General features: G+C 53.7%; 2 protein-coding genes across 5 annotated transcripts; one reads left to right on the forward strand and one right to left on the reverse strand.

The window, feature by feature from the left end:
• Nucleotides 1-4,047: 4,047 nt before the first annotated feature.
• Nucleotides 4,048-19,199, reverse strand: SLC27A1 (solute carrier family 27 member 1). Of its 3 annotated transcripts, none has more exons than XM_080928841.1 (13): nucleotides 19,037-19,199; nucleotides 17,267-17,434; nucleotides 10,244-10,638; nucleotides 9,976-10,137; nucleotides 9,833-9,902; nucleotides 9,437-9,528; nucleotides 9,257-9,366; nucleotides 6,830-7,039; nucleotides 6,611-6,737; nucleotides 6,383-6,520; nucleotides 6,147-6,311; nucleotides 5,699-5,845; nucleotides 4,048-5,213 (listed from the first exon to the last, which is right to left on the reverse strand). In XM_080928841.1, the coding sequence occupies exons 2-13, from the start codon at nucleotides 17,431-17,433 to the stop codon at nucleotides 5,056-5,058; spliced, it is 1,941 nt and encodes a 646-aa protein (XP_080784967.1). In that variant the 5' UTR covers nucleotide 17,434; nucleotides 19,037-19,199; the 3' UTR covers nucleotides 4,048-5,055. The 3 variants fall into 3 exon arrangements, with proteins under 3 accessions (XP_080784967.1, XP_080784969.1, XP_080784968.1); XM_080928843.1 differs by lacking the exon at nucleotides 19,037-19,199 and adding an exon at nucleotides 18,225-18,374; XM_080928842.1 differs by lacking the exon at nucleotides 19,037-19,199 and adding an exon at nucleotides 17,776-17,929.
• On the forward strand, nucleotides 18,369-27,101 carry NXNL1 (nucleoredoxin like 1). Of its 2 annotated transcripts, XM_080928868.1 has the most exons (4): nucleotides 18,377-18,508; nucleotides 20,335-20,512; nucleotides 20,614-21,602; nucleotides 24,646-27,101. In XM_080928868.1, exons 3-4 carry the CDS (start codon nucleotides 21,277-21,279, stop codon nucleotides 24,971-24,973), a joined length of 654 nt encoding a protein of 217 aa, XP_080784994.1. In that variant the 5' UTR covers nucleotides 18,377-18,508; nucleotides 20,335-20,512; nucleotides 20,614-21,276; the 3' UTR covers nucleotides 24,974-27,101. The 2 variants fall into 2 exon arrangements, with proteins under 2 accessions (XP_080784993.1, XP_080784994.1); XM_080928867.1 differs by lacking the exon at nucleotides 20,335-20,512 and having other exon boundaries at nucleotides 18,369-18,508.
• Nucleotides 27,102-27,978: the final 877 nt, after the last annotated feature.

The raw sequence follows: 27,978 nt of genomic DNA on the forward strand, positions 1-27,978 counted from the left end.
AGATGGCGCAGGATACCCTGGGACTGAGTGAGATGATTGTGATCCTCAGTGTGGAAGGAAGGTAGGAAGCCAAACCAGTGTTCTTAACCACCGAGCCATTGCACCCAAAAGACTGATAATGTGTGACCCTCCTAAACTCAGGAGATCTCCAAAACCCAAGCAGTCAGTCACTGTGGGGCTGAGTCCAGCCTCCAGTTGGTAGGCCCAGGCTGGACCATTGACTGGACCCCAATTCCAAGCTTACAGTCTTCTGAGTGCCCATGTGAGGCTGCAAGTGGCAGGTTATACACTGTGAGACACTGCAAGAATCTGTTGTTGTTCAAGACTTTTTGTTGTGGTCCTGGCTGTCCTGGAGCTCACTCTGTAGACTAGCCTAGCCTCAGACTCACAGAGAACTGCCTGCTTCTGCGTCCCGGGTGCTGGGATTCAAGGCATGTGTCCCCATTCTGGCCTTTGAGTACATTTTAAAAACATTTTATTGTTTCTTTGTGAATTTCACATCTTATCTTCACCACCCTTGCAGCCCCCCACCACCAACAGAGAAAAATCTCATGGAAGCTGTGGTGTGTCACAGTGTGTCCCACAGTGTAACCTACTGCCCACACTCATTGGCTTGCAAATGTTCATTGCAATGACAAGGTCTCTGGCTTCTGCTACCCTATTAATATTGAAACCTCACTGGAACCCCTCCTCTTGGAGATCTTGTTGCTGTGTGTCATGGAGGTCCTGTAGTTTTGGAGCTGTAGGCTGGTCCATTCATGCTCTCCAGCAGTTCGCTGACGGGGTAGATGTTGGGTTAGGCCAACTCAAAGCCCTGGATCTGGGCCTGAGAGGTATCTGAGCTGGTTAGCCCACTGGCTCTCCTCTTCTCCTGCCCTTGGTGCCAGCTCACCAGCAACCCCTGCAACCAGGGTCATCTCTACCCTGCTTCCCAAGTGAGGTACAGGGCCCACTCTTCTGAGTGCTGCATCTGGTGAGGGACATAGCCAGCTTTCCCACTCTCATGACCCCAGGGCCAGCTCTGACCTGCCATAGGTGGTGAGGGACAAGAAAGGGAGGAGGGCATCTCTGTGGCTATGGGAGGGGCCAGTTATGCACAGCCCACAGACATCAACATGGCCCCCAGCAGCAACCCAGACCAGGGCTGTCCACCTAGCCTTTGGTAGACTGCTGTTGCTGGGCATGGGCCCAGTCATGGTTCCCACTATGGTTCCTGGTCGCATCAGCAGCTGCTCACATCAGACTGCTCCTCACAACCCCTCAGTCTCCAGTTCTGCCTCCTCATTGTGTCCATGTCCTGGTATTTCTCTTCCATTTCTCCACTGCTTACTTGCCTCTCTTAGTGGTGTCAGGGTCTCCACATGTCTGGGGCCCTCTCAGAAGTGCTGTGCCCTGCTTGTGCATTGACCGTTGGGCAGGGGTCGCCTCAGGCATGGCTTGCAATCCCCAAGCCTGTGCAGCACCAGACCTGTGGTCATCTCAGGCTAGCTCCATCTGGGCACCGTGGTCTCTGTCTGTTGCCTCTGGCTAGCTCCTTCCCCTGCTCAGGGGTGGAGCCCCTTGCATAGAATCCCACTGAGGGGCTGTCGGTGTGGCTTAACCAATGAGCACTACTTTGTGTGCATGAGTCCAAAGGCTTCATCTTGAAAGATGCAAAAGGAAAGAGAAGAGGCCATGAACCCCAGAATCTGTCAGCATGTGTGGATTGGTTGGCTCACAGTACTGCCCCCTCAGGAGAGAAGAATGGATAGCAGCTCTCTGGGGTGGGAAGGGCGGTGGGCTCATTGTTTTTCTAATTTAAAAATGAGGCTCTCAAAAGTTGATGGCAGTTGCCAGGTAATGGTGACACACCTTCAATCCCCCAACACGCAGGCAGATCTCTGAGCTAGAGGCCAGCCCAGTCTACAGAGTGAGTTTAGGAGAGCCAAGGATACACAGAGAAACCTTGTCTCAAACATACAAAACAAACAACAACAAAAAAAGAAGTCTGTGTTCTTGTTCTCTTCTCGCTGTATGATACGGGATATACCTGTGGGGCCTGGGTTGACCTGGGACTCGGCATCCTATTTCTCAGTTCCCAGAGGCTTGGGTGACAGGTGTCTCTGTGCTCAGCTGGCTGTCCCTTCTTTACTTGTTTTATTCTGAAAGAGCATCTCACGATGTAGCCTGGCTGGGTGGAAGTGGGCGCTCCTTCTAGAATTCATGTTCAAACAATGTTCTGCAATGTGATAGCAAACTGCCCTTGGGCCTGTTTTTCACTAGCCATGCCTGATTCACTCCACTGTCATTCTGTGGTGTACCAGGAGTGGGCTCACTGCCAGCTGGACCGCATTGCCTGCATACCAGGCCCTCCTTCAGAACTTGCTGGTCCCCACAGGGAGATGAATCACCCCACCCTGAGGCACCAAGGCCCAACCCAGGAATTGGAGGATTTGCAGGTGCTCGAGGGAAGCAGGCTGAATGCCTGCTTGGTGGCCCTGCCTGAAGCTCCTTTGGTCTGTACAGGCCGGAGTGGAGGCCAGAGTCCTGTTGCTGGTGGAATGGCTTTCCCCAAATTCATGCAGTTGTAACACACATAGCCTTGTTAATGCTATTTCAAAGGTAGAAATGGTGCCTTTGAGATACTTCAGTCAGTAAGGGTGCTTCCCACCAAGCCTGGCTGTCTGCGCCCCATTCCCAGGACCACACTAAGGACAGAATGGATAATGTCCTCTGAACCTCATTGGCACTGTGACACACACACACATGCACACATGGTGAAAAGTCAGTCCCATTCAGTGTCCAGAAAGGGGGAACCCCCAAAACTGAGCTACTCAAAGCTCTGCTTTCTGTGCAGTCCCAGCCTTGGGTCCCAGCCGTCTGTCAAGATGACTCTTAAAGGTGGCTTGAGCCAACCACAGATATTGGAGAAAAAAGTTTCTAACTTAGATTTTAGTTGGTGTGTTATGCTTGCATGTATACATGCATACTGTGTGCACGTCAGATTCCACCAAAGGGGAGAAGTCCCAGCTATGTCACCACCGTCAGGTGCCGACAGGGCTCTTAACTGTTCTCCAGCCCACCTTCTTCTCTAATTGCTTTGCTTTTTTGTTTTGTTTTTCTAGACAGGATTTCTCTGTGTAGCCCTGATTGTCCTGGAACTCATTGTGTAGACCAGGCTTGTCTTGAATACACAGAGAGGCACCTGCCTCTGCCTCCCCAGTGCTGGGATTAGAGGGATGTGCCAGGGCTGGGGAGGTGGCTCAGTGGTTAAGAGCACTGACTGCTCTTCCAGAGGTCCTGAGTTCAATTCCCAGCAACCACATGGTGGCTCACCACCATCTGTAATGGGATTGATACCCTCTTCTGGTGAGTCTGAAGACAGGTACAGTGCACTCACATAAATAAAAATAAGTCTTTAAAAACAAAAGGCACATGCCAACACTCCCATTGTTTTCTAATTTTCTTTTGAGACAGATTTGTGTTGAATAGTATTTATGCCAACTTGATGCAAGCCACAGCCATTTAAGAAGAGGAACCCTCAACTGTCTCCAGAGATTGGCTGGTGGGCACTGGTGGGCAATCTTGATTGGTAACTGGTGGAGGAGGGCCGTCATTGTGGGCGGTGCCATCCCTGAACTAAGAGAGTAGGCAGAGCTCATGGCAGCGGTGGCTCACTCCTTTAATACTTGCACTGGGGAGGCAATTTGAGTTTGAGGCTAGCCTTGTGTACAAAGTGAGTTCCCAAATTTCCAAATCTACCTAGAGAAACACTGTCTTGAAAAACCAGTAAGTAATAACCATTTAAAAGGCTGAGCAGTCATGGGAGCAGGCCGGTGAGCTGCGCCCTCCAGCCCTCTGCATCAGCTCCTGCCTCGGGTTCTTGCCCCAACTTCCCTCGATGGATGGTGATTCACTGTATGTAAACCAAATAAATACGTTCCTCTCCAAGTTGCTTTGGTCATGGTGTTTCATCACAGTGATAGTGACCTTAACTGGTACAAACCGGGAGTGTCCTGCTGCAAGCTGCTCAGGTACGGCCCAAGAGACAATGTCCCTAAGCAGGTGTCAAGGCTCAGCATTTATTTTCTGAAACCAATGAAGAAATAACAGTTGCATGTGGTTGACTGTGGGTAGCCTGTGACTGCTTTGTCCACACCCTTCACGCCCTTGCAAATGAAGGAAGGCAGAGGCCCAGCTTGGTGACTAAGGTGAGTCACCAAGGATCTCAGTGGGGACCGTGGGAGCTAGAAGGGCAGACTTCAATGTCATGGGCAACAGGGCCTGGGCTGTCTGCACTAGTGCAGCAGGGAAGCATGTCCAGGGCTGCCACCGGTGGGTTCCCGCAGCACAGCAACCTTCCTGGGTCTCTCCTGCTGTGATGTGAGGACATCCAAGCTTTGCCAAGGTTAGGGCCTCCAGAGATGATACCCGGGACCCCTAAATTGACACATGTGGACAGGGCTAACGCTAGCCACATCCAAGTGATCAGACTCCGTACTGGAAGCCTTGGAACATGAGGGGAAAGTGGGGACTCAGAAGACTCTTAGGACAATAGTGCGTAAGTGTCATCAGTCAGACTGCAGGGCAGTGCCCACGAGCAGCAGGGTGAGGAGTCTGAGGCTGGCTTGGCCTCCACAGTGACACCCTATTTCAAAACAATAATACAAACAATATTTTCAGTTGATTGGGGGTCAGTGGGAGACTGTGTCTGCCAGCTGACATAAGGGGGTTTGCTACCAACCCTCAGCAGGGACAGCAGCTATATGGGCCCCCACTTGCTCCACAGGCAAACTGTGGAGGAGCCTAAGGCACAACGGGAAAGGGAGGTGGGCACCCGTGTGGGTCACAGCCTGCAGCCTAGACCCCTGGACACCAGTCCCACTGCAGGATACAGCAGCCCACATGTGTCTGTGAGGCCCCTGCAGGGTAGGGAGAAGAGGTGGAGAAACAGATCAAGGCAGAGGCCAGATGCGCAGTGGGAAGTAGGAGAGGGACACCCAGCTGCTCAGGTTCCAGTTTCCTACATCCACAGGTGCTGTGGCCGAGTGGCCAGGCCCATCCCACTAGCCAGGCTCAGAGCGAGAAGTCGCCTGCGCAGATGCGGTCATAGACTTTCTCGTCCAGGGGTAGGTAGCGTCCCTGTTTCAGGTCTAGAAAGAAGAGCCGGTCTGAGGTCTGGCGGGGGTCAAAGCCTTCACGCTGCAGCCGCGTCTTCTGGATCTTGAAGGTACCTGGAGGTTGGGGAGAACAGAGGCATGGACCCAGAAGCAACTCTCTGCACAGAGATTCCCTTCAGCAGGACACCTCCCTGTAAACACCCTCCAGTTCCCAAGACAGGAAGAAAACAGCAGCTCTCAGGCCAGAGGCAAGCCTGGCCATGTACTAGCAAATGAAGTTTGCTCTGCACACACCCACGCTGTCCCCAGGCCCATTCTCTCAGCTACTTTATGTGGTTGTGTCTGAGCTGAGCCACACTGTATTTGAAGCTGCACCCCAAAATCCACAAGGTTTTGTTATTCCCGGGTATTACTGTTCTTATTTTCTTCAAGAGGGTCTTGCTCTGCAGCCCCTGCAGTGGGCACATGCCTGTAGTCCCAGCCCTTAGAGACAGCCGGATCTCCCAGTCAGGGCCCGTGGCCGTGGGCTCACATTTACACAGAGGAGTGGGAGCAAATTAGGGCAAAGAAGTACATGGCTCCCCAGGCAGGAACTGTACCTGTGGTGTCCACTCGGGGCAGAAGACGCAGGAAGATAGGCCGGGCATAGGATGCGAGAACCTTCTGCAATTCCTGGTACATTGAGTTAGGGTCCAGCTGGCTCTGGGGATCTGCTATGGCGGCCATGCCGGCTTTCCCCTCCACTCCTGCACAGGAGGACTCGACTGAGGACACCCTGCCCACCTGGTTAGTCCTGGTCATTACTCTGACCTCGCAACTGGGCTAACATTAATCCTGGTTGTATCCATTTTATAAGGGGTCCTGTTTCCAGCCTTCTGATCCTGAGAAAGAATCCCCAAACTGAGGCCCAATATTAGGAGTGTGAATGGATTCCCAACCCAGTGCCCCACCTTGTGCATGGCCCACGGGTACTGTACCTGCAGGTCCCTTCTGAACGAACTCCATGGGTGTCCTGCACCCCACAACCACCCCGTGTCCCCAGCTTGCCTGGCACAGCCACCCCATACACAGCCACGTCCGTCTGGCTCAGTAGACGGCTCAGCACGGCTTCCACCTCCGTGGTGGACACGTTCTCCCCGCGCCAGCGGAAGGTGTCTCCGCTGCGGTCACGGAAATACATGTAGCCCAGCTCGTCCATCACTAGCACATCGCCTGCAGGGGGGAGGGGCAGATGAGACTGGGCTTCGCATTCCGACATCCAGCCCGGGCCACGAGGCTCGCACCTGAGAGGTAGGCGCTGTCACCCTTTCGGAACACGCTGTGGGCAATCTTCTTATTGGTGGCGCTGTCACTAACATAGCCATCGAAGCGCCGGAGAGGGTCCTGCTGGTTGATCTGGCCCACGAGAAGGCCAGGTTCCCCTGGAGGAGGTGACACTCAGGCTGAGTGGGTGTTGGAGCCGCGGGGACGCCAGCTCCCCGAAGCACCAGGCAAGCAAGGGCCGTGCTCACCGGGCTGGCAAGGGATGCAAAGGCCCTGGGAGTCCCGCAGTGGCTCCATCGTGTCCTCGTTGACTTTGACCAGCCGGATCGGGTACACGTGAGTAAGGATACGGCTGTTGAAGCCGCAGGAGCCGACCTAGGGTGGACACGCGGAGAGGAAGCAACAGCGGCCTGAAGGTATTCGTGCTGTGGAGAACCACCACCGGCCCACACTCCACAGCCGCGAACCTTGCCGTCCATGTTGGCGATGCTGCAGTTGCACTCGGTTGCGCCGTAGAACTCGCCGATCTGCTGCACACCGAAGCGCTGCGTGAACTCCTCCCATATGGCCGGCCGCAGTCCGTTACCCACAGCCAGGCGCACACGGTGCCGCCGCTCCACATCGCGAACGGGCTGCCTCAGCAGGTAGCGGCATATTTCTCCGATGTACTGCACGACCTTTGGGTAACCAGGGACGAGCTCAGGCAAAGCCCAATGAGAAGCAGGATGGGCGGGACCTGACCAGTGATGAAAGAGCCTGGTAGCCACCTACGTCTGGGGTGGGCACAAGGGCAGTGCTGGGCCGAGGGGACTTTTTAAGGTGCTAGGGACAAAATCAAGGGCTATATGCTAAGCAAGCATTCACCACGAGCCTTTTATGGTTTTTGAGACAGGATGGTTTTATGTAGTCTAAGTTGTGCAGAAACTTCTTATCTTCCTGCCTTGGTCTTCCAAATGCTAGGATGACGGGTGTGTAGGTCATGCTCAGTGAGTCTCCAATGTAGGGTTCTTCTTGCCTCAGCCTCCCAACTATCAGGTGATAACCTCCACGCTAACACCTCCTTTCCCACCTTCTCCCCACCACTGAAAAGGGAAAGCTAAGGAGAAAAGTGGCCAAATAAAACGGAAGGCTGAGTACGCGTGGATAGCCTTAGCTACACAGCAAGTTCCAGGCCAGCCAGTACATAAGCCTGTCTCCAAAAAAGGAGGAGGGGGGAGGAGGGAGGGACAGAAAGCACGCCCTGCCCTCCTGGGTCACACTGTGCCTGCAGCTTTCACCGTGCAGCTTCCCCAAGCTTGTGACTGAAAAGCCCTGCCTTTTAGGAAGCTTAGACTTAAGGTTTGGATTGTGGTCTCTTAACTAAAACCTTGCCTATATCCAGGACTGCCCCTCACTTTATCTGCTTAGTTCAGTGTCACATGCCTGTCACTCAAGAGACCGAGGCAGGAGGATCATGGGTCCAAGCTATCCTGACTGCCAAGTAAGCCGTCTCAGGAACTAAACAAAACCTAACCTGCCAGGTCCACAGACACAGCCCAGAAAGGGTTCTAGCAGCCTCTGCTCTCTGGTGCCTTGTTGAACACAGGCTTCAGAGCTCTGCCCCTCACCCCACTCCCTGCTCCTCATTCCACACCCCAACGCTCCTCTCCTGGATAGCTCCCACCCTAGCACCTCTCTCCCCACAGGGGTTTTCATCACCACACAGTTGACAGAAAGGGCTTTGAAGGCACAGAAGGCAGTGCACAGTCCCCACACAGTGAAGAGTCTAATCAAAAGGACCTGGGTGTCATGGGTGTCTGTGACCAAGGGCACACCCACCACAGGCAGCTGGACAACACAGGTCCAGCCTGGCACAACACTGTGGTACAGGGCTGTGGTCCCACACTCAGGAGGCCAATGCAGGTGGATCTCTGTGAGTTCCAGGACAGCCAAGGGCAGAATACACACACACACACACACACACAGAGAGAGAGAGAGAGAGAGAGAGAGAGAGAGAGGTGGAAAAGAGTAACAACGCCTGACATCACACAAGCCCCTACAGGCACAAAATAAAGAACAGAGAAGCGGCCATCCTGGGCTCAGCGTGTCCTGTAGTACAGGCTGGCCTCACTGTCCACATCCTGGGTTCCAGAATATGGAGAGGATTAAAAAGAAAAGCCAGTATGCCTTCCCAGAGCCAAAAGATCCCGTGTGTGTGAACTGGTAGCATGAATTCCATCTGGGGCTGGGGAGGTGAGAAGGAGGGGCTGTGGGTAGAAAGAATGTACACAGAAGGCCATCAGCATCCCAGGGATACAGGCTGGTCCCCTTTCCTCACTGGGACAGAGACCCCATCATCAAGGTGGGCAGGCAGGCACAGTGGGCAGGGCCTAACTAGATGGGACCACCTAGTCAGAACATGGTGGGGTCTGGTAACAAACCCTGGGGCCTGTGCAGGCGAGACCCAGCCTGCCTAGAGTGTGGGGCCTTGCAAGGACTGGTGCCACTAAGCACAAAGGATGGCACTTGGCCAGAAGGAGCAAGGGGTTAGCCTGGTACAGCAGGCCAGAGGAGCAGTGGTAAGATATGGCCTGGGAAGAAACACCTTGGTTGGCTGAGTCGGGTGGGACCTAAGGGAGAGGCAGGACCTAGCCAAGAGGGTGGAACTGGCTAAGCAAAGAGAGACCCAGGTCAGCTGGGGCATGGCTGAGTAGGAGGGGCTTGGTAAGTCAGGGGAACACAAAGTCTGGCATGGAAGCAAATTTAAGGCGAGGTCTGGGTGGAACAGGGGAGTGACAAAAAGTGGAGCCCAAATGGGGCATAGTCAGAGGGATGTGTCCGGATCCAGCCAGAGGTAGTGGGAACTACAGTGCCCCTGTTGTGGTGGGAGGAGCCTGTGACGGGGCAGGGCCTACCGTGCAATTGTACTTGACACAGTCATCCCAGAAGCGGCTGGCTGAGAACTTCTTGCGCAGTACCACCGTCAGTCCGTAGATGACACACTGTCCCACGCCCATGATGTTCCCTAGAGAGAGGGTAGCTGTGAGGGTCGCTGAGGGACTTCGTCCTCGTCCACTCCCCGGGTGCCCACATACCTGCAGAGTGGTAGAGAGGCAGGCAGTCGTACAGCACATCGCTGGCCCGCATGCTGTAGGAATGGTGGCCGAAGGCTGCAATTCTGTAGTATCTGCAGGGAGAGGCAAGCCACTGGTGGGGATCTAGAGGTGACACATCTGGGAAAGGGTCTTCTGGTCTGGAGGGAGAAGACCCTGAGCTCTCTGGGAAGGCTGCCTGAGGGTGTGGCACATGGAAAGGTTGGCTGGAGGAAGAACTGGGACTGGAGAGGACTAAGCTACTGTGTGACGCAGCAGAATGCTCATGGGATAGAAAGCCCTCAGGATGCTAGTCAAGGTGCGGGTGGGGGTGGGCCATGGGACAGGTCCCAGCATAGGCAGGCCATGGGAAAGGGAGGGCCCTAAGACCCTGCTTACCTACTGTGCACCACAATGGCTGCCTTAGGAAGCCCAGTGGTCCCAGAAGTATAGATGTAAAACAGCCGATCTGCAGAAGAAGTAGGCGTTGTGCACCAGGAGAGTCGAGGACAGGGGACAGAAGTCAGGGAACCTCCACTTACCATCCATGCCCTTGCCTGGGGCTTGTGCTAGGGGTGTGGTGGGTGTCTCAGCAAGCATGGGGTCCAGGAGCTGTGTGTCAGGCAGGATGCTCTCAGGCCCCAGATCTCCAGAGCAGAACTTGAGGAGGCTCTTCCCCAGCTGCTCGCTCACCTCCGCCACCGCTGTGGTGACAGGCTCAGGGTCACAGTCATGAAGCACCCCTGGCTAGCATCTCCCTATCCCTGAGGTCCCCAGGCCCCCACCCTCCTAGTATCCACCAGGCCTCACCCGCTGCCATCTCCCCGCCATAAATGAGGGCCTTGGCAGCTGATGTGCCCAGGCAGAAGGCCAGGGGCTCCCGCCTCAGGTTGACATTGAGAAGCGCAGCCACTACACCAGCCTTGGCCAGGCCCAGCCACAGTCCCACGAACTCAGGCCGGCCCTCCAGGAACACAGCCACTACATCGCCCGGCGCGAAGCCCAGCTGGCGGAACAGGTTGGCCACGGCATTGGAGTAGGTGTCCAGCTGTGCGAAGGTCCAGCATATGCCGGTACTCGCGTCCACCAGCGCCAGGCGCTCTGGTTGTCGCTGGGCCACAGCCTGGAAGATGCGTGGGATCGTGTCTCCTGCTCGCCGGTGTCGTCGCAGCTCTAACCGCACACGAATCAGAACGGAGAGGCCACTGCAGACAGAAATAGGGCCACTGTCCAGAGCGGCCTGTGGCCTCGGGCCCCAGGACAGCTGGGATTCAGTAAGGGGTCCTTTAGTGGTTGATATGTTAGGGCAGGGAGCATTAACCAACCACACAGAAAGCCATGAATACCTAACACCAGCGTCTCTACCACATGAGAATTAGTCATCAAGTAGTTGTCCCTAAATGGCCTGGTGCCCTGAATATCAACTTCCAGATTCTCTTTTGTGCTCTGGGATGCTGTATACATGCTTAGAGGGCAATAATCTACCACCACACCCCCACCCCGCATTTTACTTTTGAGTCAGGCTCTCCCTAACTGCCCTCTAACCTGGAGCTTGCAGCCCTCCTGCCTCATTTTCTGGGTAGACAGGCCTGATTATCAGAGAGGTCTCAGAACTCATCCTTGTTCCTCTTTCTGTGATGTCCTTTGAGTACTGTACCCCATCTTCAGAGAACACTGAGAGATGGGGACCACAGGCCAGCCAAGAGGAGACACCAAACCTGCCAGTGCCTTGGCTTCCGGCTTGATAGCTTCTTGCTGGCCCAGGCTAGCTTTGAATTCACAGCAACCCTGTCTCAGGCTGTAGAACCCCAGCAGCTTCCTTTCTTCCTTCATCCAATCTTCCTCCTCTCACCCCGTCAGGCCACCCAACTCCGCTCAGCTCTGAATACAAGTCACAGCCCTCTGGGAGACCACCACCCAGTGATGAGCACAGGGCAGAATGAAGGTGATGGGAGGGATGACAGTCTAAACTAGAACTCTTGACAGTGGGGACTGCAGAAGAGGCGGGTGGCTTCCACCCAGCTGGGGCAAAGGTCCTAGGGTGCCGCTGTGCTCAGTTTGTGTGGCTAGAGATGGGAACCAGGACAGTAGGAGAGTAATCCACCAACTGAGCCCAGAGTCTCATTTCTCCCCAAATACCTCCTATGTGTCTGGGTGAGACTTAGAGGGGACAAAGAAAATGTGCCATCCCCATCCCCGCTGTCTCCCATCACTCCCTCAGTGCAGACACGCCCAGCACCTCTGTCCCAGTTCCTTTGCACAGGCTGAGCAGCCACACTCTCCTCAGCATGTCCTTCACACGGACTCAGTTTAGCTGTTCCATGCTCAGAAAACACTCCAGGACCCCTGCAAGTGCTGCCCCTGCCTTGCCATCTCTCCCCTGGCCCTAGGACCTTCCAAACCCATGGCTTCTGCCAACTCACTTCCTGTTCTGTGTCCTGGAGGGAAAGAGCAGGGGATGGGGCACCTAGCACCTGTCATCTAAGCACCCAGGAAGCTGGGGCAGGGGAGTGGGAGACCAGACACTGCTATGGAATAGGACTCAAAACAAAACAGGGCTGGGGAAATGGCTCAGCAGGTAAGAACACGGGCTGCTCTTCCAGAGGACTTGTGTTTAAATCCCAGCACCCACAGAGCAGTTTCCAACCACCTTTAGCTGCAGTTCCTGTTGCAAAACCCTCTTCTGTTTTCTGCAGCACTAGGCATGCACACGAGACACACATACATGCACATGGTACACACACACATGCAGGCACACATGCATACAGATGGTACACACACATGCAGACACACATACATGTACACGGTACACACATACATGCAGGCACACATGCATACAGATGGTACACACACATGCAGGCACACATGCATACAGATGGTACACACATACATGCAGGCACACATGCATGTACATGGTACACACATACCTGCAGGCACTAGGCATGCACATGGTACACACATACATGCAGGCAAAACTTTTGTGCATATAAAAAATAAGTTTAAAAAACATAGTTATTAAGTAAAGTTTTTTAAGATTCTCTTTTTTAAGATACATTTATTTTATGTATATGAGTGCCCAATCTGCATGTGCACCTGCAGGGCAGAAGAGGGCATGAGATCACACTAGAGATGGCTGTGAGCCACCATATGGTTGCTAGGGATTGAAATCAGGATCTTTGGATGAGCAGACAGTGCTCTTAACTTCTAAGCCATCTCTCCAGCCTGTAAAAATAAATTTAAAACTAAAAGGGCTCAGACAGTGGTGGCTCACAACTTTAACCCCAGCACTAAGGAGGCAGAGGCAGGTGGATATCTGAGTTCCAGGCCAGCCTGGTCTACAGAGATAGTAGACAGCCAGGGCTACACAGAGAAAACCTGTCTCAAAAAACTAAAGGTGGATCTAAAAAGGGGGCTGGGGGGGGGGGCAAAAAAGCCACGAAAGCATTTTAGAAGGTTGCCTGAGGCCCAAGGCTGACTCTCCTGGTAAGTGCCTACCATAAATAATCCTAGGGAATGGAGTCCCCAGTGCATGGGTGGCAGGTCACCCAGGAATCCTGCTGCCCTCAGAAACAGCTGCATCAGGGTTTGGAGGGTTATCAGAGCTGAAGACAGACATGGGGTTATGCTGAGGACTTTGAGGTGGTAGGTAGGTACACTAGCAGAGGGACTTGGGCCCTGAGAACTGATAAATGTCATCAGTAAGGTAACTGGCTATCATTAGCTCAAAGCCAGCCTGGACTGTATACCCAGCAATCGTGAGGATAGCCCAGGCTACAGGAGACAGGGTCTCCTTAAAAATCTTGTCTCAAAAACTGTTAGTACAATGTTTAGAAGGCTCTATATTTAGAAAAAAAGTTTCAGATATTGTCTCACTGTGAAGCTGGCTGTCCTAGAACTTGCTATGTAGCCCAGGCTGGCCTCAAAACTACAGAAATTGGCCTGTCTCTGCTTCCCAAGTGGTGGGATTAAAGGTGTACAGATTGTCCTCGTACTTCCAAAAGTGCACGTGTGCCCACACGGGAACACACACAGGGTGAGTGAGTAATGTAAAGCAGCTGTGCTTTCACTGCATGACACGTTCCACCCTGTCACTCAGAGGTCACCTGTGATGGGACACACTAAGACCTCTGTGAACCCAGGATCATTTCCTGAAGCTTGCAAAATGAGACCTTTAACTTTTAAATTTGGTTATGTTTTGTTTTCAAGATGGGGTTTCTCATGTAGCCCCTGGCTGTCCTGAAACTTGTTCTATAGACCAGGCTGGCCTCAAACCTATAGATATCCACCCGCCTCTGCTCCCCGTCCTCCCCCCAGTGCTGGGATTAGAGGCTTGTGAGACCACATCCAGCTAGTTTTTCATTAATGTGTTCACATACTGTGTGCGTGAGACCAGAGGATGACCTGTGGGAGGGACTTCTCTCCACCTGCGGTTAGGGATGGAACTGGGGCACTGACCATCATCTCATCAGGCAAGCCTCCTGACCATCCATCCCACGCACCCAAAGAGCACATCAGAGCTGCCTACTCCGGAAGGTGCATGAAGCCACCCCTTCCGACCCCTGAGGGCTGTGTCTGTCGCAGACAAGCTCCAGCACGGGGAGGATGTGCTGGAAAGCAGTCACACACAGACTGTGGGATTCACTGCAACACAGACAAACTGCCAGAACTTGGTGGTTGCCCAGGAGCTGGGATAGATAAATAAGGCCAGAGTGGACGGATGAAGGGATCTGCTGGTCGGTGGACAGGTGAGCCAGCATCCTGAGCTTGGCAGACACACTCACCTGGCATCACAGGACTGGGGCTCAGGCCCACCTCAACTGCAGAGCACGACCCTGCCCTAAAACAAAATTGGGGTTTGGGAGGCATCTCGGCAGCACCCACATAGCTGCTCACAAACATCTGTAACTCCAGTTCTGAGAGATTCCCGTCCCTTCTTCTGGCCTCTGTGGACACCAGGAATGTGCATGGCACACATACAAAAATGCACATGAAACCCAGCCTTACAAAATAAAATAACAAATTTTAAGTAACTATTTTTAAAATTAGTTTTTCATGCTCATCCTGGGGTTAAAGCCTGACAACGCTGCACCTTCTAGAGTGTTTGTGTTCTGTGCACCTCAACAGTGAGTTCCTGGGGTGAGGTCCCTGAGATCCCAGGAACCATTTAAGGACCAAAATAAACAGAGTACTGTACTCACAAACTTGAACACACTCAGATGAAAAACAGAGTAACTAAGGAAAACAAATACCACCACCAAAAAACAGAACGGGGGTGGTCCAGGCAAACACATTTAGCCCCAGTATTTATTAAACACCCAGTATATACCAGTGCTGATCTCTGTCTACTGCCTCCCACCCAGGACTTGACAGACAAGCTGATGGCTCAGGGATGTGCGTGATCAGAGGTGAGGTGTCACACACAGCAAGTGAAGGACAAGATGAGTCAGAACTGAACAAAGCTCACTCAAGATCCTCTACGGGCTCACCACAGTACAGATGTTGATAGTGCCCCAACAGCTGTTCAATGAAAGCTTGCTGCCCAAGGATCTAGGTCAGAAATAAGAGACTGCCCAAGATCCACAGTCAGATCTCTGGTTGATCCATCCAGTGTGCTATCAGCAAGGCCTTGAACACCTACTGCATGACCACTGGCTGGGCTTGGAGCTCCACTAGCTGCCCATGGACCCATGAAGATGGGGGAAGGGGCTAGCTGAGATGACAGGGCTATAACCAGCTGCAGGAAGCCCTTCTTCTGGAAGCTGCTGATGGGAACCAGGCCACAGCTGGTGGGTCTGTGAGGCAGGCCAGGCTCCAGCAACACTGTGGGCCTGTCAGGGCCCTTCCCTCCACCTCGCCTCTCATCAGCAGGCCCACGCCGGCAGGCAGGGATCCGGTGTTTTGTCCCAACTACATGCGCTGGCATCCAGGTTGGCAGCTGCTCAAGCCACCCCCACACGGAGTACAAAGACACCTCTGTCCAGCCTGGCCCTTCCCAGGGCCTCTCCAACCCTTAGCTTCTTTTATCGAGAGCCTCAGAACTCAAGCCTGCAGCAAAGCAGGCCCCTTGAGAGACTCAGCAGGGTTTGGCAGATGCTCCTGGACAGCAGGTGAACTGGACACAGCAGAGGAGGGATGTCCAGCACGGGAAGGCCAAGCGAGGCCAGAGGATTTAAGGACATCCTGGGCTCCAGGGAGACCCAGGTTCAAAAACATTAAAAAAAAAAAAAAAAAAAAAAAAAAAAGACAAGGGCTCAGCAGTTAAAAGTGCCAGCTGCTCTTCCAGAGGACCAGGGTTCAATTCCCAGCAACCACATGGCAGCTCACAACTCTCCGTGACTCTAGTTCCAGGGGACCTGATACCCTCACACAGACACACATGCAGGAAAAACGCCAATGCTCATGAAATAAAAATAATTAAAAAAAATAAAATAAAAAGACAAAGAAGAAAAGACAATTCCAAAAGTGAAGGCTGTTCACAACAGTCAGCCAGGTTTGGAGTCGCACTGTCACACCTGCCAGTGACACTGCCAGACCGCCTGTGACACTGGGTGCACATGCTTGTGTGGGTGCTGAGCCACCTCGCCAAGTGGACTACACTCATTTAAAACTGTTAATCCAGGGGCATTGGCAGAAGGATCTCAAGGTCCAGGTCAGCCTGGGCAAGAAAGACAAGAAAGAGGGAAGAAAGACAGAAAAGGGAAAAGAAAGAAATGGGAAGCTGAATTTCATGAGAGTCCGGCTCACAGGGTAAAGTCACTGGCCTACACTCAGTGGGCAGAATGCAAACCGTCCTGTGCTACACCCCAGTGCTGCAGCAACCAGACGTGTTGACACACACCTGTCACCCTGGTACAGGGAAGATGAAGGAGAGGATCAAGAGATCACGGTCATTTTGGTCTCCATGATGAGTTCCAGGCCAGCCTGGGCTACATGAGAGCCAACCTCCCGAAACAAGCCCTGGAGTCCTCCAGAGCGGCTGCTCACAGTGTGTCTCTGACCACATGACTAATTTGCTTCAAGTTTATTTGCTACTTTGAGAGAAGAAAAACAGAGCCCAGAAAGCAGAAGGCAGGTGAGACCCACTGAGGAGAAGGCTTGGAGCCAGTAAGCCTGTGACCCCTGCCCCCATTCCACACCGGCTGCTCTGCCCCGCCCCCAAACCTGTTCCCTTACTCTTAACGATGCTCAGTGGGCCTCCCTGAAGGAGATCTGGGAAGGCACCAGATAGATCCACAAGGGTTGATCAGAGACTTTGAATGCCAGCAACACTAACATTACTCCAGAAGCCTCCATGTTCCCTGCACACCATGACTCCTCAGAGAACTTCACCTTTTGAGACCCCTGTGCATACATGGAGTGACCTTCCCACAGACCCCAAACAATGGCCAAAGTTCCACACTCAGATATTATCTGAGGGACCAACACACTTTAGAGACCCTTTAGACACCTTACTCCTGTAAACTCCCCAAGAGGCTCCTTCACCTCAAACCTGTTCATTCCAAGAATCTGGACAGCGGGTCACCCCACTAATCCTACAGAGGCTTCTCACAGTCTGCACCGCGCCACCGGAAAACCCAGCTCTCTCTGTACCCACCAGTTACCCACCCTAATGGTGGCCAACAACCACCCTAACAACACACCAAGTCCCAGTACTCAATTCTCTCCAGAGTTCTGCAGAACCCTCCTGTCATTCCATCTTCTGGTCCCACCCCAGACTATAAAACCAACCCCAGGCCATAAGGGGACCCTCACACCACCCTGCAAGACTCTGGCTCATTCGAGGGCCATGCATCCATGACCTCTAAGCCCTAAATTTCAACTCCATCTACTTACAAGAGGTCTCGCCTCGCCGTCTTGCAGACGATACGCAGAAAGCGCCAGCCGCCGCCACCCACGTACACACCAAACGCCGCCGCCGCGCTCCAGGTCCATGGAAGTCCCAGAAACCAAAGTAACGCCAGTGAGGCCACAGAGGCTGTTCCAGCTCCGGGAGCCCGCATCCTGCGGAGCACACAGCTGAGACCGCGGGTCCCGCCCCCATCTAGTTCTGACCCCGCCCAGGCGACATCACAGATCCTTTTTCCTACTCTAGCCTAAACCCAAACGCTTTTACTACAAACCTGGCCCCGCCCCCAGGGTATACCTTGGTATCAGGTCCCGCCCCGCCGCCGCTGAGCAAGGCCCCAAGGAGCCAAATCTAACCAGTTTACTGAACGTTGCCCGCCTCAAGGCCTTATCAATCTTTACCCTCCGCTCCTCAAAGCCAGATCCCCTCCCCAAGCATTGACCATGTGGCTATACAGCGCCTCGGCCAAGCTCCAACCCTGGTACCCCACACACACCTAGGCCCTTCGCAGCTAATGGTTCAGGCCATGCCCTCATGCCGCCTCATCCCTCCTCTGTGTCTCAGGATTCCCATGTTATCCTCATGTTTATCCGGCCACAGAAGCTCGGTGTTTCTACAACGGCAGCCTCTATCCCTTACCATCCCCTCATCATTAGACCACGCCCCCAACTGAGGCCCTTTTCTCCGCCCACACTACGAGCCTCAAATCAAAGTCCCACAACCTGATTGAGGCTCCTCTCCCAGCTCGCACTTAATCACTCTTCCCCCAAGTCCCTCCCTATAGGTGTGACCTGTGGCCCCGCCCTCAGCAGTCCCAAGATTCCGCCCCCCATCTGCACGTCCCGACTCTGACCCAGGCCACTCTCCAGGTGATGCCTATGGCTCCTCCCACAGGCGCGGGCCCGCCCACAGTCCCTAGACTGGCATTCTGGACTCAGATTCTACCTAGGCCTCCCGCGCCGCCACCAGGCCTTGTCAGTCACTGCTCAGGAAAGGCCGAGTCCGTGCGGCCCACCCAGAGCCTAGCTCCGCCCCAAACCTTCCAATCCGCGGCCAAACTCTCTCAGCCCATCAGCCCAGCTCCGCACCGGCCGACCCCCTTCCGGAGGCTTAGACCATAGAGGACCCGCGGGCCAGAGAGTCCGCAACCCAACGAGACTCTCAAGCTAGAGCGGCCGGCCCAGGGTACCTAAGAGTCTCCACGGCAACCAGGCGGTGAAAACAAGCAGGTACTGAGGGCGGGGTTTTGGCTCCGGGGGGTGTGGCTTTGTCGCTCGTAATACCAGAAAGTCTACCATCCCAGAGCCTGAGGTACCCAGCTCCCGCCCAGGGCCCTCTTGTGCTGGAGCTTGATTGATCCAGCTTGTCCTAGATCCAAGCCCCGAGGCTTCTCAGCATTCCAGATTCTCAGAGAGTCGAAATTCACACCCGGGGGGGGGGCGGGAGCGGGCTGCAGAGGCCTAAATCTTGGAGATAAGGAGCCCCATATCCCAACTCTACCTCCCAAACCTTAACAAGTCATATCCCAGAACCCCAGGGCGTACATCAGCTCCCCAACCTTCCTCGACAAGAGCCCTTCTTGCGCACCAGGAGCTCCTCCAAGAGACCCTACCGCACCCCAGGATCCCTTGTTGATCTCCAGGGGCAAGAGTCTCCTCAAGCCCTATTTGCACTCCAGAGTTCTACGCGCCTATCCAGAGGCGCCCTAATCCCTAGTCTCCTGTTGGGGGTGCCCCCACCCTCGCTGTCAAGCTGACCTTCTCAGGCTTGCAGACCCCCTGGCCCTCGCTGTTCCCTCGCGGGTTCTCGCAGAATCCTGGACTGGTAACTTCTGAGCTCAGGCCTAGCTGGTGGGTCCCTTCAGGGGATGAGCCCTTTGCAAAGTCCTGGGCGCTTCTTAGAGTGCCCCTGCGTGCCTCTCTCCTGTCCCTCCCTCCCAACCACCCTCCCACGCCCCCCTGCCCACCCTGCGGGCTTGCTTGTTTTTTGCCCGGCTTGGCCGACCTTCCCACAGCTCTCCTTGGGAGGAAGCCAGCCAGGGCCTGCTTCCAGCGCCACTCGAAGGCCAAGGCTGGGCAAGCGCGGCCCCACCCCCACCCACAGCTGCCATTGGTCTCAGAGAGGTGGGTGGGTGGGATGGGGGTAGTGGTGCTGAACATCTTGACCCAGCCAGCCAGGGGTCAGCAAGGACCTGTCTCTAGACCTGCCCCCTCTCCCTCTACTGCGATCACCCTATTTTTACAGGTAGAGACACTGAGTGCTGCAGCCGGCCCCCTAGCTGGGATTCAGCCCTGCAGCCTGCCCTCCTCCTTGCTCATGGCCTCCTCCGGTTTCGATGTTCCTGGAACATCTCCTGTGCCCTTTGCCCCACTTCCTCCTCTCCCCAGCGCGTGCCCTCTACTCCCTTCCTCTTTCTTCTCCTCCCCTCCTCGGCTCTGCTTTATAGTGTGCTGAGTGTAAGCCTTGGGCTCTTGACCCCTCATTGGATTCTCTGCACCTACTCCCCAATCCTTGGTCCCCAAAATCTGAAAAGTTGATGGCTCTGCGGGGTAAGGTGGTTGCTGCCAAGTCTGAGGGATTCTGTTTGATCCTCAGGACTACGTGGTGAAAGAGAACTCCCAAGAGTTATTCTCCGATCTCCATACATACTAACACATCATACATATGCACACATACATATGAACATACATACAATAAGTGAAAATAACTGAAATAATGGCTGGCGGTGTGCCTCCAAGCCCCGTTTTAGGAAGAGGGAGGAAGGAGGCTTGTAAGGCTGAGGAAGCCTGGACTATAAACCTAGAAAGTCTCTCTCTGAGCAGGAGAGCTGAAGATGTGGAAGAAGAGGCTCAGCTGGGCTGGTAAAGTGCTTGCCTAGCAAGCAGGAAATCCCGGGGTCCATGTTACCCCATAAACAAGGCAGGGGTGGGAAATCCAGGGTCGACACTGGCTGCATAGGGAAGGAGAGGGAAGGAAGGCCCCTGGACTCACACCTGTAAGGCTGGTGCAGTTAGTGCTGGTGACGCTTCCTTTGTCATCTGCTTGAAACCCATAGGAAAGGCTGAGCAAGCCCAGGCTAAAGAGAGGGCTCAGCCAGTAGGAGCTTGCCGCCAAGCCTGGTGACCTGAGTTCAATGCCCGGTGCCTGGGACACAGTGATAGGAGGAAGCCAATGCCAGCATGTTTTCCTCTGCTCACAATAAGTGCATTGTGCGTGTGTGACTTCCCAGCTTAGTAAGTGTTAAACCATACTCCACGGTGGGAGTCCACAGTGCCCCCTTCTGTGGTGGAAAGTGAACATTTGTGCTGTCTTCTCTGTGCTTCTGTCTTTGCAGACACCAGGATTCACATCCTACACAGCAGGAGATCAGGGCCAACCTTGGCCATGTAGGGAATCTGAGGACAGCATGGGCTACAAGAAACCCTCTCAGAAGCAAACCAGACCCGACAGCGCTAGTACGCGCCCTATAATCCAGGCACTCAGGAGGCAGAAGCAGGAGGATCTCTGAATTTAAGGTCAGCCTGGGCTACATGGAGACCCTGTCTCGAACAAAAACCAACAAAAACAAAAGCTTTTTGAGTTGTATGAAGCATGTCCAACTACCTTGAGTGACACACTCACCTTGGAAGTAAACTTACTGGAGTTTATTGTTTTGTTTTTCTCTGTTGTGGAGGACGAAAGCCAGGCCTTGAGTCATGCCCCCTAGCTCTTTTGTCATACGTCCCAGGATGTCCTGTATCTTGCAGTGATCCTTCTGCCTCAGAACTGGGCTCACAGACTGTCTTGTTAACATCCTGCAGCACTGTGGCTCTGCTGAAGGTCCGTGAGGCCTCCCTGCCCCCTCTAACCAATGCCAGCTCTGTAGAGGTCAATTTCAGGAGGATTAGCGGCTAATCTGGCTCCTGAGATTATTCTTGGGGCCCAGAGAATCCAGTCAGTAGGCTCCAGGCCACATCAGATCCCTCTCCAGGTCCCCAGCCCCTCACGTGCTGCTACCATGGCATCTCTCTTCTCTGGCCGCATCTTGATCAGGAACAACAGTGACCAGGATGAAGTGGAGACAGAGGCAGAGCTGAGCCGTAGGTTAGAGAACCGTCTGGTGCTGCTGTTCTTTGGTGCTGGGGCCTGTCCCCAGTGCCAGGCCTTCGCCCCAGTCCTCAAAGACTTCTTCGTGCGGCTCACTGATGAGTTCTACGTGGTCCGGGCAGCACAACTGGCCCTGATCTATGTGTCCCAGGACCGTACAGAGGAGCAACAGGACCTGTTCCTCAAGGACATGCCTGAAAAGTGGCTCTTCCTGCCGTTCCATGATGACCTGAGGAGGTGAGGCCCCAGGGAAGGCCAGGGAGGGCTTCCTGGAGAAGGCATCCTCCTGGAAGGCAAGCCAGTGTTTACTGTCCCTTCTGGTACTACTAGTGTGAAGAGGGGCATTCCATCCCTCTTCCCTCATAGCCCAGTGACCCGGACAGATGGAAAGTAAGATTCAGGAAAACACAGGTGCCAGCTACAGGTAGTCTCACCGGCCTGCCAGTCTAATACTTGGAGATGAGACAGGAGGATTGCTACAAGCTCAAGTCTAGAGCTAAAAACAAAGCGAGATGGGGACTATAGCTCAGTTCCCAGCACGGGGCGTGCACAGCGGCAACCCCAACCCAAGGAGGGGAAGGTATGGCTATCAGGAGTCTGAGGCTAGCCTGAACTACACAGGGCGATCCTGCCCCCAAATCAATAAAAACCCATGAGAAAAGTAAAAATAAGATAGGAGACACCCCCTCCAGGAGCTGTAGGACTCCAGGGGTCACAGCTTTGAAAAGGGTCTTAAAGCTGACACCCTCAGGGCGGGTGGGAGCCATTGTAGGTAACAGAATTAGGGAGGAGGAGGAGGAGCTGTGCGGTGGCTCATAGAGAACTCTAGAGCCTGCATCTATTTTAGAACTTCCGGTTTTCTGGTTAAGGTGAGCTACTGAGTGACAGGGACTCCTGTAGCCCTCGCTGGCTTCCAGCTGGCCATGAAGCTGATCCTGCTGTCTGCCTCTCAAGTGCTGGGATGTGAGTGTGTGTGTGTGTGTGTGTGTGTGTGAGTGTGTGTGTGTGTGTGTGAGTGTGTGTGTGTGTGTGTGAGTGTGTGTGTGTGTGTGTTGTGTGATTGCACTGCCCATATGTGCAGGTACATGTCAGTGCGTGGTCACTGGGTATGGGGGTGAAAGGCTGGTGTTGGTTGATCTGCTGTATTCCTTGAGTCAGGATGACTCACATGAACCCAAATCTCACACGCAGGGTGCCAAGTCGAGCAGCCAGGAAGCTCCAGGGGTTTGTCAGTGACAACACCCGCCCAGCACTTGGGTTGTTGGGACCAGATTCCAGTCCTCAACCTTGGACAGAAGTGCTTGACCCCTGAGCCATCTTCCAACCTTTCCTGTTGTACTGACTTGGAACTTACAGCAATGCCCCTGCCTTAGCCCCCTAAGTGCTGGATGGCAAACACACACCACCACATCCAGCTTCTCCTTTGTCCTACCAGTAATAGAAATTGGAGATTGTGGCTCAAGACCCTGAGTTCTATCCTGGTTCTGAGAAAGACTTGATGTAACATCTGAACATCAACCTCCAGCAGTCCAGATCCAAGTGCAGGAGGAGATGAGCTGTGGAGTTTACCAGCTTCCTGCCCTCTCACCCACTTCCTTTCTTGCATAAGTTCGAGGCTCCTGATCACGAGGGCCTCATTCCACTGATCATGACCAGAGTTGGGACAATCTCTCTCACTGCCCAACTGCCCACGTGGATTCCTTTGTGCCACAAATGATCAGCAGTTCTGTCCCCAGGGAGGAACTACCAATTAGGATGACCATAGAGGGACCTATGGGGGACAAAGTTTATGCATCCTAGTCCTAGTGTGGTGTGCAGGTCTTTCATTCCAGCCCTTGCAAGGCTAAGTTTTGAGGATCAGGAGTTTAAGGCCATCCTTGCCACATAGAGAGACCCTGGGTGGGAAGGGACGACATAAGACTGGAGATGTAGGCGACCTGGGTTCAGTTCCCAGCACCCAGGTAACTGCAGTTCTGGAGTGCTGCCGCTCCTGTTGTCTAGGGGTGCTGCACACAGGAGTGCAAAGACCTGCATGGAAGTAAATGCTCAGAATTGGAGGATAAAATATTCACGTGGCTCTGGGTTCTAAGCGCAGCCCCACCTACAGAAGCCATTCATGGAGGTGCACGGCCATTTTCCCAATATTCGGGGGTGGAGGCAGGATAAGGGTTCAAAACCACCTTTTTTGTATCACCAGCCGGAGCTACAAAAGCTAAGAATCATGGGTTAAGAACTTCAGCTGGGAGCTGGAGAGGTGGCTCAGTGGTTAGAGCTCTGACTGCTCTTCCAGAGGTCCTGAGTTCAAATCCCAGCAACCACATGGTGGCTCACAACCATCTGATGCCCTCTTCTGGTGAGTCTGAAGACAGATACAGTGTACTTATATATAATAGATAAATAAATCTTAAAAACAAACTTCGGCTGAAGCTAAGCAGTGGTCATGCAGGCCTTTAATTCCAGCACTCAGGAGGCAGAGACAGCAGATCTCTGAGTTAGAGGCCAGCCTGGTCTACAGAGCGAGTTCCAGGATAGCCAGGGACTCTGTCTCAAAAAACCAACCAAACAAAACCAAAACCTTGGGATGAACTGGACCTGGTGACATTTGCCTTTAATCCCACTAGGCCGATTTCTGTAAGATTTCAGTCTGATAGTGAGTCCCAGGACATAGCCTCATAATGAGACTCCATCTGCAAGCGTGGAGGGCATGGAGGGGGTGGGTTCTGGCTTAGCTGTGAGTGGGGTCCAGGATCTCCTGGACATGCCAACAGCTTCTTGATGGCTTCAGAACAGTAAAAGCCCTGCCCATTCAGGGCATGTGTGCGGTCCCAGCTGTACCCCAGTCAGGGTCTCCCTGGGGCCTTGGCACGTCCTCTGGAACACTCTTTCCGCGGTTCCTCTGCCCCTCCCTCAATCCCGTAAGGTTTCAGTTCAAAAGTCCCTGCCACCGAGAGGCCCTCTTGCTCGGTTTGACGGATTTGATAGCTTTTGACAGTATGCACGTATCCTTCCACACACATTTCCTGCACATTCCTCAGCTGGCCTCGCTGTTCGAAATCGCTGCCCCCAGGACCTTCCTCTTCACGCTAACAGAAGGAAAACAATACCTACAGCAAATGGACACTGAAAGGGGGGCGTAGTGGGACAGTGAGGGAGGGTTTGAAGGGCAGGTGCCCAGGGCCTGAGGTGCCCCCCAAGTCCTCGGACGGCTCTCGTCGGCCTCCCGAGGCAGCCTGCGCCCCAGGAGCGGGGACTGGGCCGGGGCTGATAGCTCTCTCCGCAGGGACCTCGGGCGCCAGTTCTCCGTGCGTCAATTGCCCGCGGTCGTAGTACTCAAGCCAGGCGGGGACGTGCTGACGAACGACGCCACAGACGAGATCCAGCGTCTGGGACCCGCCTGCTTCGCCAACTGGCAGGAGGCGGCCGAGCTTCTGGACCGCAGCTTCCTGCAGCCGGAGGACCTGGATGAGCCCGCGCCGCGCAGCCTCACAGAGCCGCTGCGCCGTTGCAAGTACCGCGTAGACCGGGGTGCCAGCCGGTGGCGGACCCGGGACGGGCGCGACTCTGGTGACCCCCAAGGGGACGCGGGTGCATCGTCAGAGCTTTGGTGATCTCCAGGGGAACTCGGGTGTAGGGGGCAAGGCTCGGATTATTTTCCTCTTCCAAGTTCACAGTATGTTCTCTAGACAGCAGCCCAGGCTGGCCTTGAACGCACCATTCTCCTGCCTCAGCATAAGAGTAGCCGGAATGACGGAGTTTTTTCTCTCAGGTCTCCTCTAGTCCTTGAAAGAACGTAGATTCCCACGAAAAGATACCCTGAGCAAGGCACCCAGGTCCTAGTGTATGCTAAGCACTAAGAACCCATAGAACACCAGACTCGAAACGCCCAACCGAAACAAAAGAAGCAAAAAACACTCCTGCCAGGCGCACTTTGTGGTGCACTCCTGTTTTTCAGAGCTCTGGGCGCAGGAGAAGGCCAGCAGGCTGACTCTGTGCAGAAAGGCGCTTGCTGTCAAGACTAACAACCCGGGTTCAATTCCAGGAACCCACAGAGTGGAAGGGAGAATGACTTCCGCAAGTCGTCGACCTCTACACGATTATGGTTGGAGATGCACAACCCACACAGTTGCAAATACGAATATCTAACAAAAAATAGTAGGGGTTTGGTTTTGTTTCGAGACAGGGCCTCTGTGTAGCCCTGGCTGTCGTCCAAGTCCTGTTGCAAACCAGGCTGGCTTTGAACTCATACTGCCTTTCTAGAGCTGGGATTAAAGGCATGCACCACCACCGCCTTCAAAAAGAAAAAAAAAAAAAAGAAAGAAAGAGATTTGTGTGTGCAGAAGGATCCAGAGGTCAAAGCCATTTTTCGCTACGTAGATCTCTAAGCAGGCCGCGGCTAGGTAAGACCTCCATCTAAGCCCGAGACGTCTGGACGGGCCCCTTCTAGTTTCTCAAGCGCGTACGATGTTTTCGCTTTGCCTGCGTCGCCCCCTGGCGGCCGAATCAGGATAGTGCGTGAGAATAAGATTAAAACTCTCCCGCACCAAGCAGGTCCACGGAAGCAGGCAAACCTGACTTTCTGGACCAAGAATCTGACTAAATGGGGTAAGAAGGCTGTGAACCAGGGGAGTCGGATCCTGCCAACATCTCACCCGCCTCTGTTCCCGATTTAGAGTAGTGGGGGAAACTGAGGTTCAAGGCTGAATACTGGCCACCAAGTCTGACAACCTGGTGCAGGAAAAGAACCTACTCAAACAAGTTGTTCCTTGACTCTCACCCATGTTCCCCTCAAATAGTAAGAAATGGGGAATTTAAAATTATTATTATTTTGCTTTTTCAAGACAGGGTTTCTCTGTGTAGCTCTGGCTGTCCTTGAACTTACTCTGTAGGCCAGGCTAGGCTCGAACTCTGAGATCCTCCTGCCTCTGCCTCCCGAGTGCTGGGATTTAAGGCATGCAATATCACCGCCCAAATAAAAATTTAAAATATTAATAAAAAAGGTAGGAATCCGTGGCCCAGCGTGGGGGGACACAGCAAGAAAGAAGCGGAGAAGTGGTGTTGCTCAGATTGATGGGCTACAGGAAAAGCTGTCTCAGTGTCGGAAGGACCAAGAGGCTGTGACCTCCCAGCTCTACAGGGTGGAGCTGGGTCCTGACAACAGGAGGTCTCTGGAAATGGAGAAAAACACCCTCATGAACAAAGCCTCTAAATATGAGAAACGAAAGCTGCTTTGACGAGAGAACCGGAAAAACACGCTCTCGGTGGTCATCTTCATAGTCTTCCCCCCGCTCTGTGCGTACTGGACTATGTGAGTCAGCCATCTTCAGCCAAGCGGGTTCCCTTCCACTCCCTATCCAGGGCCCGAGCAGCCTTTTAAGCTGGGACAGAGGTGGGGGTCGTTCCCCTTGGTTCCCAGCAGAAGGGCATGGTACTGCGTCCTTCTATTGCTGGGGGGGGGGGGGCAATAAAGAGGCCCGGCCTCTGCTGTCTAAAATAGTAGGAATCCTCATTCACCCCTTATGGGAAATAAAATTTGTAGTTACATGGGAACCTGTTTTGCAGTTCCATGGCCATAAGATGGAGTTTGCACAGGAATCGGTGTTTCGACTCATAGAATTTCACTCCTGGGGCAGGCCTCCCAGCACGTCTGTCCGTAGCTTTGTAACTGACGCTAGCTGAAAGGCAGACATCCCAAGTGTCCTTCAGCAGATCAGGGGACCACCTCCTGTGGTGTGTCCAGAGTGGAATATTGCTCAGCCATGATCAGGGGTAGAGCACTGACACAGGCCTCCGCACAAGATGTTGAGTGGCAGCAGCCAGACAGGAAACACTTCACCTGGCAGGACAACCACAAATGGGGCCGTCAGTCTGGGGCTGCCAGGGCGGGGTTGGGGGGAGTGGAGCGTGATTGATGGGAAGGGGCTCTCTTAAAGAGATAGAACGTTTCCAAACTAGATAGACATAGGTCCAGTTGCTCTGTAAATGTGCTTTAAAAACAAAAAACGAAACAGCTAGTAAAAATTGGATATTCTTTCGGAAGTCTCATCTTGGTGAAAAGTAATCATTTAAAAGGTGTTCTCGTAAGGACATGGGGAAGAGATCCAGGAAGCAAGGCGGCCTGGAAGCTTCCAGGGCAAGGAATGGACAGAGGTCACAGCTAGTGACAGCACCGTGGGCTGCACCAGTGTGAGAAAGAGGATCGCTTTGTTTGAGACGGGTTCTCTCTACACAGTTGCAGCAGTATGGGCTCATTCTGTACACCAGGCTGGCCTCACACTCAGAGCTCCACCTGCCTCTGCCTCCTGATGCTGGAGTTAAAGGCCTGCATCACCAGCATCTGGCCTAATTTTTATTCTATTTGGAACAGCATATGCGCATCTTAGTGAAGGTGGGGCCAGAGGCAGGAAGAGGGCGTTTGGTTCTCAGGGCGACAGGAGAACGGCTGTCTGCACCTACAGGGAGGGACCCAGAGGTCCAGCTTCCAGGGTCAGACACTGAGGCCAGATCTGTCCATCCAGCTTTGTAACCCTGCCTGAGTCCAAGCAAGACTCAAACTTTCATCTCCTGACATCTCGGCTCCTCTTCCACATTTTTTTTGAAGGTAGCCATGACTGGC

This window comes from Micromys minutus (assembly GCF_963924665.1).
Source record: "Micromys minutus genome assembly, chromosome: 14".
Lineage (NCBI taxonomy): Eukaryota > Metazoa > Chordata > Mammalia > Rodentia > Muridae > Micromys > Micromys minutus.

What these genes read in the sequence shown, in the direction of transcription:
- NXNL1 (XM_080928867.1), top strand. Translation starts at nt 21,277, where the DNA reads ATGGCATCTCTCTTCTCTGGCCGCATCTTGATCAGGAACAACAGTGAC. An exon ending in TTCCATGATGACCTGAGGAG is followed by an intron (nt 21,603 to 24,645) that starts GTGAGGCCCCAG and finishes CTCTCTCCGCAG; the next exon opens with GGACCTCGGGCGCCAGTTCT.
- SLC27A1 (XM_080928841.1), bottom strand. Translation starts at nt 17,433, where the DNA reads ATGCGGGCTCCCGGAGCTGGAACAGCCTCTGTGGCCTCACTGGCGTTA. An exon ending in TGGCGGGGAGATGGCAGCGG is followed by an intron (nt 10,138 to 10,243) that starts GTGAGGCCTGGT and finishes CTGTCACCACAG; the next exon opens with CGGTGGCGGAGGTGAGCGAG. An exon ending in TGACAGCGCCTACCTCTCAG is followed by an intron (nt 6,312 to 6,382) that starts GTGCGAGCCTCG and finishes TCCCCCCTGCAG; the next exon opens with GCGATGTGCTAGTGATGGAC.